At 43.8% G+C, this 13,095-nt stretch overlaps 1 protein-coding gene across 3 annotated transcripts in view; it reads right to left on the reverse strand.

Annotated features, from left to right (window-relative positions):
* Positions 1–255: 255 nt before the first annotated feature.
* Positions 256–13,095, reverse strand: part of pnpla1 (patatin-like phospholipase domain containing 1) — a 30,611-nt gene continuing 17,771 nt past the window's right edge. The window contains exons 1-9 of one of the 3 annotated variants that reach the window (XM_058641934.1): positions 6,170–6,260; positions 3,525–3,744; positions 3,199–3,431; positions 2,571–2,636; positions 2,292–2,504; positions 2,146–2,206; positions 1,894–2,074; positions 1,430–1,453; positions 256–1,346 (exon numbers count right to left, since the gene is read on the reverse strand). In XM_058641934.1, the coding sequence (XP_058497917.1) occupies positions 1,175–1,346; positions 1,430–1,453; positions 1,894–2,074; positions 2,146–2,206; positions 2,292–2,504; positions 2,571–2,636; positions 3,199–3,431; positions 3,525–3,732 (1,158 nt within the window). In that variant the 5' untranslated portion in view covers positions 3,733–3,744; positions 6,170–6,260 and the 3' untranslated portion in view covers positions 256–1,174. Of the gene's footprint in view, positions 1,347–1,429; positions 1,535–1,893; positions 2,075–2,145; positions 2,207–2,291; positions 2,505–2,570; positions 2,637–3,198; positions 3,432–3,524; positions 3,745–6,169; positions 6,420–10,666; positions 10,768–13,095 lie in introns of those variants that run through there. The other 2 variants (XM_058641933.1, XR_009241671.1) reach the window with 2 other exon arrangements.

A 13,095-nucleotide genomic window follows, 5' to 3' on the forward strand; every position in this document is an offset into this window, starting at 1 on the left:
GTTACACAAACGTCAGTTTTCTGTGGGACAGTGAGATGAAGGAGTGAACATGCTGGTGCAGTCTTCTGCCAGAATATAGAACTATTTAATCCAGAATACGTCTTCCTCTATCGCTCCTTCATTTCCACTGATCACAAAGGTCACTTTCTTTTGATCGGTCGTGAGATTTCTTGTCACAAAGGTCAGAAACTTCCCGAGTGACAACGTACAAAAGCGTGACGTAGAGTTAGTAAATGTCTTTTATCATACTTTTTATTCAGGTTATCAGCATTTACATTTAATGTTACAAACATAAGGTGAGATCAAATAAAGTAAATATGGACAAATCTCACATGGACAAACTCCCTGCAGCAATTTCAGGAAAATCTAAAATGGCCACAGTGTTTTTTACAGGAACAGTTGAGCAGTGTGTGCTGACGTGACAGGATCAGCTGTCACCTCCTGGGAACAATTAGAATAATGAAAAAACATCCAATCCCTGCCAGTGAAACACTCCATGCTGAAGACTTTTGTTACGTAAGAAGAAGACTTGAGACTTTATGAGAAGAAAGTGAAGATGATTTCTTTAAATCTGAATGTAATCTTGAATTTAACATGACTCAGAGTTAATGAACGGGAACCACAAACATCAACGGATACATCGCAAACATGAATATCTGTGATCGTTCTATTGATTCCAGAGCTGCAGCATCCTGACCTCTTCATCTTCATCTTTACTCCGTCTGCTCGCTGTGATTCACCTCCACCGTCTCCGTCATCCATCCTCTACAGCTGCAACTAACAATTACTGTCATAAGGTTCAGAAAATGACAGAAAACGTGGATCAAACGTGGAAATGATGACGTTCTCAAACGTCTTGTTTTTGTCCACAAACCAAAATGATTCACTTTGAATGATTTCTTTGTTTTTATGGAGCAAAGAAACCGGAAAATATTCACATTTAAGAAGCTGAATAAACTTGTTTTATTATTAAAAAACGATTAAATAGTGATTTAGTAATCAGTGAATAATCGATGGTGTGTAATAATAACAACAATAATAATAACAAACTTTGTGATGCTCTAATGTCAAAGAAAGTCAAATTGACAAAATACATGTGACCAGACACTCAAAGAATTTATTTGTGTCGCCCTCTGTTGGCTGAGATTGGCACTTGCCCCGCCCCCTGTGACCCTCATGAGGGCGATAAAGCGGTAGAAGATGGATGGACTTTCTCTACAGTTTTTGGTTCTTGTAATCCTGTGATGGAGTGATGAAGGCCGGGTGAAGAGGAAGAAGACTCTGACTCACCCTCTGCTTGCGTCTGAATTTTCAGCCACTTCAACAACATGAAGACGGGCATGAGCCTAAAACACAGAGACGCATCAAGTCCAGTCCACTCAGGGTGAGATCAGCAGGAAACACCAGAGACAAACACGGCGTCTCTTACCTGTCCTGCATGTTCTTCTTCACGCTGCTGAAAAATACGTCCAAAAAGAAGAAGACGGAATGTCTCAGGCAATGCCACGTCAACAACAACAGAAACATTGCCTTTCTGAGGGACACAGAGAGGACACGTGAGACATCTATGTCTTACTCTTAGACAGTGTTTTCCAACAGGAAACTGACGTTTGTGTCACTTTGTAAAAACACTCACTCTCCCTCACCAAAGTTTTTAACATCACACACACACACACACACACACACTGCTGCCTCCATCACTAAGTTCAAATGTCTGATTTTGTCTCTTCTGTGTCTGAAAACACAGAAGAGTGTTGAAAATGATGCATCATGGACTCTCGTGTCCAAGTGAACTACAACTTAGTTTCCTCACTGAGAAATAAAGCAGTGAAAATGAAGATGACTGAAAACTGAACTCTGAGGAAGTGTGTAGACGTAGACATGAACTTTGACCTCTGTGTGCTCTGGAGGACGATGTTGTCCTTCTGTCCATCGCTGATAAAAGACGCCGGCGCAGCCTCGTCCTCCACCTTCACCTCGTCTTCTTCCTCCACGCTGGTCTCCAGATGAGTCCACGTGTTATCCGGAGGACAGTTCAGTGAACCCTGGGACATTATTAAGTACGGGGCGAGATCTGGACACAAGACAATGAGACTTCAGAGACGGACGTGACTCTCATGTCCGCCGCGCTGTGTTTTTACTCACCATTACGCTGAAGAAAATCAATGGTGTCTTTATAGCCTCTGTAGTAGGCTTCTTCAAGTGTCTACAGGACAACAACAAGAGTCTGCATGAACAAACACTGACCAACAGAAAATACCATAAATAAATAAACAGAACTCAGATCTGACCTCTAAAGTCATGGGGTACAGAGCGTTCAGGGCCCTGACGCTGTTCTCCATGTTGGCCTTCAGCGTGGCTCCGCTCACCACCATGTCCCACTTGCTGCACCGGTCTGACGGGCAGATGTCCGTCTCTCCAGAGAACGGAGACACTGTCAAGGTGTCACTGCAGGGAGCGGGCGGCACGGGCTGCATGCCACTGAAACCCCCGTCCAGATAATACTACAAAATAAGACGCCCGTTATTATGACTCAGTGTTGTGAGAGCGTGTGACACTCGAACACTCACCACTCCTTTGAAGGACGGAGGCAGAATCCCACAGTATCCAGGTACGAAGCAGCTGCAAAGAAGAGCCTGGAACACAACACCACAGCGTTAAAGGGAACGTCAGGGGTTTGAAAGCACCTCAGACACTGGAACACATTTTCAGATATCGTAAGATTACACTTTATCTTTTAGCCTTTTTGCCAACAGGAAACGGCCATTTTGTTAACGGTTTGCGCTGTTGGTCCACGGCTGCCTCCTTCAGTGAACGAGGCAGCCGTGGATCAGCAGCTGCTTCACCGGGGAAATAGTGGCACTAAAGTCTTTGTAAAAGCAAAGAAGTCACAAACAGTCTAAAGTCAAATGTACAGAAACAAACATTTCAATGATTATAGATAAGATTGTGATTCTTTTGTGGCCACTGAAAAAACCCTGATGTGTCCTTTTAAAGTGACCTTTCAGGAAACAGTAAGTTGTGGACATCAGATTCAAGGACTTTAACTTTACTCGCTCATTGTTCTGCACAGAATCTCACGTCGTCTCCACGTCATCAACTTCACTTCTTTCTTGCACAAAATTCAACCCAAGCAAATTTACAAACTTTCAAGGATTTCAAGGAGCCATGGGAAGCCTGGGAGTGAAGTAAACTCACCTGAACCACGTCGTCTTTGGACTGAAAGTCAGTGGTCACGACATGTTTGCCGTCACTGAGACGCGTCATGGCCACGGCGAGGCGACCGCTGGCCAGCTGGTGAGTGTCAGCGCGAAGATGTTTGTTTAAAACATACTCCAGCCAGTGGAAGACGTTAATGGACGGGTTAAACGGTCCCAGTCTCAAAGCCTTCAACTGTCTGGCAAAGGTTATGATCTCGTCCCGAATTGTGACTGAAAACAGAGAGCGTCCCAAACTCAGAGCTGGTAAACACACAGAGCACAGATCTGACCACAGCGCACAGATCTGACCACAGAATCACTTACTTGGGCTCATTTCACAGACGACGGCAGCGGCCACCAAAGACCCGGCAGAGGCGCCCAGAACGTACGGAGCTGCACGCGGCATCCACGGCACGTAATTCAGGAGGCACTGGGCGGCACCTAATTGGTACGTGGCCATGAATCCAGAGCCAGAGAAGGAGATGGACGGAGGAGCTTTGCCATAACGACCAGTGAAAACACTAGAAGCCATTTTTCTTAGCTGCTGTGGAGTTAAAGTGAGTGAGTGCAATGAGTGAGTGCAGTGAAGAGACTGAATTAGACACAGGATGTTGGTCACACCCACGTGAGGCAGCGCAGCACCGTCAATGAGCTTTTTCTGTGTCTCGTCCTGAAAGCTGAGACCACTTTGGTTTTCTTATCTCACACTGACGCACGTGACGCTACGATGAAGACACAGATGAAGAGCTTTGGAAAGAACTTTGTTTCACTCAAAAGTCAAGTCAAGTCAAACTATACCGTCAGTACGTCTCAAATAAATGTTTGACCGGGTTCCCACACCTGGTTGACATCAAATTCAAGGACTTTCCAGGACCAATTCCCACAAATGCAAGGACAGAATGTGCTGACTCAGCTTAAGACAGAGAACAACTTTCAAGAGCGTCTCGGTCCATGATGGCATCCTCTTTTATTGATGTGCAGCAGCTCTGCATCTGGACAAGTGATTGTCCTCAAAGTCCGTCTTTGTCTTTTGTCTTTGGTGAGACAGAGATTTCCCAGACATCACGTCGTCATTTTCTCTCTCTCTCTTAACTTTACTCGCTCATTGTTCTGCACGGAATCTCACGTCAACGGCAGAGAGACAGTGGACAGTGAGTCATGATGTCTCCACGTCTGTCCTGCGTCGTCTCGTCTACGTACATCAAGCAACGCAGGGCATCAAACAGTAGGCGTCGTCACAAACAAGGGAGACACTTACCTAAATATCAACTTCACTTCTTTACTGCACAACATTCAAGCACTTTCAAGAACCCATGTCTATTTAGGGCCATTTTCAAAAACTTTCAAGGGCCTTGAATTAATTTTTTTTGGAATTCAAAAAATGACATTTAAACTTTGTTTAATTTATATTTAGAGAGATTTTGGGTCATTTCACGAGTCCTTCAATTTCTATTCTGTAAAAACGAAATTTGGGTGAAAAACTGCAGAAAGTTCACATCAAATTTTATTACGTGAAAAGAAAAATGTTTGAGACAAAAAAATTTCATTCAGCAACAACAAGCACTTTAAAAAAGAGTCATTTTTAGACTTTTGTATAGTAAGATAAAAGGACCATTGCGTTAATTCCAAGAGCATTACACAAACTATTAGAATAGAATAGAACTTTATTTGTCTGACATGTGGCTCAACATCAACATTAGTATTATTCACATAAATATTAGATATATGGATATATTCTTACTTGGTTACAGTTACAGCAACTAATGCAGGAGAATATGTGAATGAACTGTTATTAAATTATAATTAATTGTTGTGATTTTCTTTGTTAGTGTTCACTCTGATCACAGTTGTTTGTGTATTGATTCAAAAAGCAACCTCACAGTTTAAAACAGATCTACGAGTGTATTCTGTTATAGGGATAATCTGGGATTACAGGTGAAAAATGGCTGTCAGCGAGGATTACGGGACAGAAGGACATTTAAAGGTAAGATAAACATTCAAAGTGGTCATTTTTTCTTACAGATCTACATTATGTTCAGTCCAGGATCTTTTAGGAAAACGTCCGGCTGTTTATTTAACACACAAACAAGCTGCTGAAGTTCATTTTGTTAAGTGGTAGAATTCAGATCTTTTTGGGAAAGCTCTTTTGGTCTGTGCTGGTCCTGCTGAGGCATGGATTAGGTTCCTTTAGTCTCACTGCCTTTCACAACTCTGTCCTATGTCATAAAAACCTCCAAAAATAGCTTAAAGTAGCCTCACAGAGCCATGAAAACATGGCTGCCTGAGGGGAAAACTGATTTCAGCCATTTAACAAAAGACTCCCCTCAGAAGATATACAGTGTACACTGTCTTAAAACCATGTTGACCTCATTATCTCACCATTAGAAATCTCATTTTCAACAGGAAAGGGTTAGTTTGTGCTGCTTTGTTAACCCCCGCACCAAAGCCCATTGAGAAAACTAGCGATTTTAGCTCACAGGGACACGGGAGCTGCTGGTCCACTGCTGCCTCGTGTGGTCACTTTGTGTCATTGAGGTCAATCCAAATGAAGGATTTCAAACACTGAAGTTGTAAAATAACACATTTGGACTTAGTGATGGAGGCAGAAGTGGATCAACAACTCCTGTCGGCCATGATATAAATCTGCTGATTTTATCAATGGACTTTTGTGTGTGAGAATGAGCCGCGACACAAAGTGCCACAAAGTGCCACAAAGCGAAACAAAGCGAAACAAAGCGACACAAAGCGAAACAAAGTGCCACAAAGCGCCACAAAGCGCCACAAAGTGACACAAAGCGCCACAAAGCGCCACAAAGTGCCACAAAGTGCCACAAAGCGAAACAAAGCGACACAAAGTGACACAAAGTGACACAAAGTGACACAAACTTCACTTTCCTGTTGGAAAATCAAGTCCAGCGGCAGAGAGGCAAATCTGTTTCCCGGTAACAGCCAAAAATCACATACTATACCTTTAAGCCATTATATGCCTGGGTTCATTCTTGAAGCTGAAATAAAAATGAAAAGACCGAGCGACAATTCTTCTGCTTCTATCTCAGTGGAGCGCCACCTGGAGGAGACGGAGGGGAAGCGCGATCTGGCGAAACCTCAAAGCGGTCGTTGCTGAACTCATATGTGGGACTGGTCTCTGTGCAGCCGTGTTCTGGGGACTCCACCACGTCCAACTCATGTCTCCTCATGTCCTTTGGGAGTTTGAGAAACCTGCCGGAGACAGAGCGATGGACATGACGTGAGGAAGAGACAAAGACGACGGAGAGACAAAGACGAGAAAGAGTGAGACAAAGACAACAGAGAGAGAGACAAAAATGACAGAGAGAGACAAAGCTGACAGAGAGACAAAGAAGAGAGAGAGACAAAGACGACAGAGAGACAAAGACGAGAGAGTGAGACAAAGACGAGAGTGAGACAAAGACGACAGAGACAGACAAAGACGAGAGAGTGAGACAAAGACGACAGAGACAGACAAAGACAACAGAGAGCGACAAAGACGAGAGAGACAGATGACAGAGACAGACAAAGATGACAGAGAGACAAAGATGAGAGAGACAAAGACGAGAGAGAGTGAGACAAAGACAACACAGAGAGAGAGACAATGCAACAGAGACAGACAAAGACGACAGAGACAGTGGGGAGCAGTGAGAGGACCGCACGCCGACAGGAAGCAGGAAGTGTCCCTTTTTTAAAAGACTCTTTAAAAACGTCTAATAAGTCCTGTCCCAGAATATGTTTAAAACCCCTGAAGATTGCCCTGATGCCATCTTGAACACAGCAGAGGTCACCTCCTCTAACCTGATGCCACAGTCCAGCACCTCCTGGTCTCCCACACTGAGCTGAGGAAGATGATGAAGAAGCTCTGCAGCAGAAGCTTCATCACAACCGTCCGCCCTGAACAGGTCTGTGTAAAGGTCCAATGCATGCTTCCTCGTCTGCGCCGCCTCTGTGGTCACTGTTCCATCAGGAAGACGAAGACACACCATCCTCCTCCTCCTCTCAACCACAGATCTCTCCAGGTTAAAAAAGGAGGAGGTCGGAGCGTCCATGTCGTGGAGTTTTAATAAAATGAGCTCGGACTAGAGCTCTTTTAGCTCTCTCATTTAAAAAGGGAGTTCAGCCGTTTTCTTTTTCTTTTATTAAAATGTTCTGGGAGTCACTGTGTGAGACAGAGACACTTTCATGTCCCTGATCTCCTCCTCTAACTCCTGCACAGCTTTCTGAGTTTTCACAGAGGAGTAGGCCGAGTACTGCTGACAGTAGACCCTGATCTGGACCTTTCCCACCGCCCACCGCTGACTAAAAGAGTTAAAATCTGCCTTTTTAGATCTCCAGTACTATCAGAACAATTTAAAATCCTCACAGAAATTAAAATCCTGTAACAATTTAAGATTAAAATGCCAAAAGGAGTTGGATTTCTGCGTGTGAGATAAAACCAGCTCCATTAAAACTAAGTGATGGTCTGTTAAAACCACAGAGAGGATCTGACAGTTTAAAACATGCGCAGTAAAAAATCAGAAAGATAAAATCTGTCTAAACGAGCAGCACTGACTCGACCATGTGACATCTTTACCCACGTGTAGTGTTTGACGTGAGGGTGTTTCATCCTCACACGTCCACCACATGACTTTTCTCTAAAAGCTGAGATGAGATGAGATTTTACTGTTCTGTCCAAAGTAAAATCTGTACAACAGTTCCAGTCTCCTCCTAAAATAAGTTTATTTACTTCTTCTTGGAGTGTTTTAAAAACTTTGATGATCTCTGAGCTTGAAATAATCTAAACATTTAAAAGGGGAGAGAATAAAACAGCCACTCCTGCACTTAAGTTGGTGCCATGGCTGAGGACGTACTGTCCTCTCCACCATAAAGCCCAGTCTACTTCATTCCCACTATCATTGTGTGTTTCCTGGAGAAAAATTACATCCAGTCTTTCCTGTTGAATAGTTTCAGAAACTAAAGCTCTTTTATGTGCGTCTCTACCTCCATTAATATTTAAAGAGTCTGCTCTCAAGACCTTCATGACAGTAAAAACCAGAGAAGAAGAGACACCAAGTGATAATTGATCATGACCTTTTATTTAGAAGATTTCCTTTTTTTAACATTAGCAAAGTTTTTCCGCAGGTTAGTCGCAAGTTTCTTTAAACAAAATCTTTTCTTCACGTTCAGCAGATCTAAGCCCACCACTTTCTGAAGGGCGGTGGCAGAGGTTATAAACTTCCCTGTATCAGGGAAATAGTTTGGCCAAAAGTGTCTCTAAGAAATGATTGATCTCCTCCAGAGAATATAAATCAATGTTCTGAGACACACTGTCAGTGAGAGACACAACATCTGACTCAGCCTCAGCCTGCTCCTCCCTGACCACAGCTTCAGCTGACACCTGTACTGACACCTGAGACATCACCTGAGGCGACCACCGATACCAGGAGCCACGGACACCGGACCGCCGACCTCGGCAGTTGCACCTTCCCCTGTGTTCACCTGAACAGCTGATCTCTGTCTATGAGGACACACGATTTTTTTATGTCCCACGTCACCACACTCAAAACACTTCATGTTTCCAGAGGAACCATAGACCATATAAAAGCCGTGAGTGGGAGAGTCCAAACATAAAGACCTGTCTCCTCAGAGACTGAACATGTTTCAGTTTCTGGTCCTTACAGCCCAGAGTCACAGACCGGAATCCACTCGCCATCCTCCCGATGCGCTTCGTTGGGGATGAACGGGGAACCCCGGACACAGTGACCCGGGTGGAAGGAACCGCCAGAGCAGAGACCTGTATAAACTCCTCATTTACAAATAAGCCGCTCCCTATGAGCGGAGAAACAAAAGCCGCCTCTTTTAAAAACACAACCACGGCCTTGTTCATGCGGGACGCGTACGAGATGTTCCCGTGTCCCAGCTGCTCTCCTACCGCCAACAACACCTGCTCCACCGTGGTGTTCGGCTGCGGCACCAGCCGCACACCGTGTCTCAGAGACAGAGACGAGACGGCGTCTCCACCGTGAAACACGGAACACCGACACCACACACACACACACACACTACACTACACTATCACACAAAAAACACAAAGACGAAGAGAAAAGTTTGAAACTTCACAAACTCTCAGACACACTCACCACGCTCTCCACTAGTGATGTGTCGCTCGTGAACGTTACGTTCAAAATGAACTAATCTTTTATATGACTCGGGAGTAATGAGTCATCTCAGTGAGTGATTCGTTCATTTTCATGCAGTACCTTCTTTCGCCACTTGGCAGACAGCTGCATAAGCTCAGCAGGAAAGGAAACAGAAATGATTAGTTCAGGATTCACTCAACTGAGAGTCGGTTCTCAGGTCACGTGACAGCTACCTAGTCACTGTCGTGCTGTTAAACAACAATGGCAGAGAGGATACAGGACACAAGTCACTTTATTGAGGTGTGTATTTGCTTTCCTAGGGTTTCATATGGTTTGAATTGCTTGTGGCATTTTGTTTATTATACTTTGTCGGCTGAAGCAAACGATGTTAAGTGTTTGAGAACCGCAGTCTTTTTTTTACAACGCCCACAAGAGGGATACAGCGCCAACCGCTGTAAAAATGAACAAAATGAACGAAATGACTCAAAAAAAGATTAGTTCAATTTACTGCCCGAGAGTAAAAGATCTGAGTCAGTAAGAAGAGTCCAACTTCCCATCACTAGTGCAGAGAGAGAGACAGACAGACAGACAGAGAGAAACAAAGACAAGAGAGACAAAGACGAGAGAGAGACAAAGACTACAGAGAGACAAAGACAAGAGAGACAAAGACAAGAGAGACAAAGACGAGAGAGAGTGAGACAAAGACGACAGAGAGACAAAGACGAGAGAGAGTGAGACAAAGATGACAGAGAGACAAAGATGACAGAGAGTGAGATAAAGATGACAGAGAGACAAAGAGGAGAGAGAGACAAAGACGACAGAGAGACAAAGACGAAAGAGAGACAGAGACGACAGAGAGACAAAGACGACAGAGAGAGAGACAAATACGAGAGAGAGAGAGAGACAAAGACGACAGAGACAAAGAAGAAAGAGAGACAAAGACGAGAGAGAGTGAGACAAAGACGACAGAGATAAAGACGACAGAGAGACAAAGATGAAAGAGAGAGAGAGAAAGACAACAGGGACAGAGAGAGACAAAGACGACAGAGAGAGAAAGACAACAGAGACAGAGAGAGAGAGACAAAGACGACAGAGAGAGCGAGAGACAAAGATGACAGAGAGACATAGACGAGAGAGATAAAGACGACAGATATAAAGACGATAGAGACAAAGACGAGAGAGAGACAAAGACGAGAGAGAGTGAGACAAAGATGACAGAGAGAGAGAGGGAGAGACAAAGACGACAGAGAGAGAGGGAGAGAGAGAAAGACAACAGAGAGACAAAGACTACTGATAGTGAGACAAAGACGACAGAGAGACAAAGACAAAAGCACGAACCTGAAGAGCAGTTTCTGTCCTCGCTCCTTTCTGATAATGTTGAGTTTGTAGTAGTGACGCAGAGCACGAGACATTTTCTCGTACGTCATATTGTCTCGATTCTAGAAAAAGGAAACAAATGATGATCAAAGTGTCTGTGTGTCAGGAATGTGCTGAATTTAGTCTTAAAAGGACATTCATGTCCAATCCAACTTTATTTGTAAAGCACTTTAAAAACAACCACAGAGCTGTAAATAAAACAACAAAGAGGTCAGAACTTCTGTGAAGTCTTAAAATGACACGGACATGAATTCAACATAAAACTTTGCTCTTTAATTGTCCTAAACGAGCTTCCATAGTGATCAAAGTCAGCAGTGTCACTACGTCACATTCACTCGTTCATTCTTTTTAAATCATTTCAGGTGCAGGTGTGAGGCGACGTGAATGTACCGTCACACAGATGTCTGTCTTATATGTACTATGAACTAATATTAAAAAATATAATTTTAATGAGGATTTCTGTGACTGTTCAGATCCTGTGACTGTGTTCAGATTGTCTGACTGTGTTCAGATCCTGTGACTGACTGTGTTAAGATTCTGTGACTGTGTTCAGATCCTGTGACTGACTGTGTTCAGATTCTGTGATTGACTGTGTTCAGATCATGTGACTGTGTTCAGATCCTGTGACTGACTGTGTTCAGATTTTGTGACTGTGTTCAGATCCTGTGATTGACTGTGTTCAGATTCTGTGACTGTGTTCAGATCCTGTGACTGACTGTGTTCAGATCCTGTGACTGACTGTGTTCAGATTCTGTGACTGTGTTCAGATCCTGTGACTGACTGTGTTCAGATTCTGTGACTGTGTTCAGATCCTGTGACTGACTGTGTTCAGATTCTGTGACTGTGTTCAGATCCTGTGACTGACTGTGTTCAGATTCTGTGACTGTGTTCAGATCCTGTGATTGACTGTGTTCAGATCCTGTGACTGACTGTGTTCAGATTCTGTGACTGTGTTCAGATCCTGTGATTGACTGTGTTCAGATCCTGTGACTGACTGTGTTCAGATCCTGTGACTGACTGTGTTCAGATTCTGTGACTGTGTTCAGATCCTGTGATTGACTGTGTTCAGATCATGTGACTGTGTTCAGATTCTGTGATTGACTGTGTTCAGATCCTGTGACTGTGTTCAGATTCTGTGACTCTTCAGATTCTTTGACTGTGTTCAGATCCTGTGACTGACTGTGTTCAGATTCTGTGACTCTTCAGATTCTTTGACTGTGTTCAGATCCTGTGACTGACTGTGTTCAGATTGTCTGACTTTGTTCAGATTCTGTGACTGACTGTGTTCAGATTCTGTGACTGACTGTGTTCAGATTCTGTGACTGTGTTCAGATCCTGTGATTGACTGTGTTCAGATCCTGTGACTGACTGTGTTCAGATCCTGTGACTGACTGTGTTCAGATCCTGTGACTGTGTTCAGATTCTGTGACTCTTCAGATTCTTTGACTGTGTTCAGATCCTGTGACTGACTGTGTTCAGATCCTGTGACTGTGTTCAGATCCTGTGATTGACTGTGTTCAGATCCTGTGACTGACTGTGTTCAGATCCTGTGACTGACTGTGTTCAGATCCTGTGACTGTGTTCAGATTCTGTGACTCTTCAGATTCTTTGACTGTGTTCAGATCCTGTGACTGACTGTGTTCAGATCCTGTGACTGTGTTCAGATTCTGTGACTCTTCAGATTCTTTGACTGTGTTCAGATCCTGTGACTGTGTTCAGATCCTGTGACTGACTGTGTTCAGATTCTGTGACTGTGTTCAGATTCTCTGACTGTGTTCAGATCCTGTGACTGACTGTGTTCAGATTCTGTGACTGTGTTAAGATTCTGTGACTGTGTTCAGATTCTGTGACTGTGTTAAGATTCTCTGACTGTGTTCAGATCCTGTGACTGTGTTCAGATTCTGTGACTCTTCAGATTCTTTGATTGTGTTCAGATCCTGTGACTGTGTTCAGATCCTGTGACTGACTGTGTTCAGATCCTGTGACTGACTGTGTTCAGATTCTGTGACTGTGTTAAGATCCTGTGACTGTGTTCAGATTGTCTGTGTTCAGATCCTGTGACTGACTGTGTTCAGATTGTCTGACTTTGTTCAGATTCTGTGACTGACTGTGTTCAGATCCTGTGACTGACTGTTTTCAGATTCTGTGACTGTGTTCAGATCCTGTGACTGTGTTCAGATCCTGTGACTGTGTTCAGATCCTGTGACTGTGTTCAGATCCTGTGACTGACTGTGTTCAGATTCTGTGACTGTGTTAAGATTCTCTGACTGTGTTCAGATCCTGTGACTGTGTTCAGATCCTGTGACTGACTGTGTTCAGATGCTGTGACTGACTGTGTTCAGATTCTGTGACTGTGTTAAGATTCTCTGACTGTGTTCAGATCCTGTGAC

Source organism: Solea solea, chromosome 11, assembly GCF_958295425.1.
Source record: "Solea solea chromosome 11, fSolSol10.1, whole genome shotgun sequence".
NCBI classification, from domain to species: Eukaryota; Metazoa; Chordata; class Actinopteri; order Pleuronectiformes; family Soleidae; genus Solea; species Solea solea.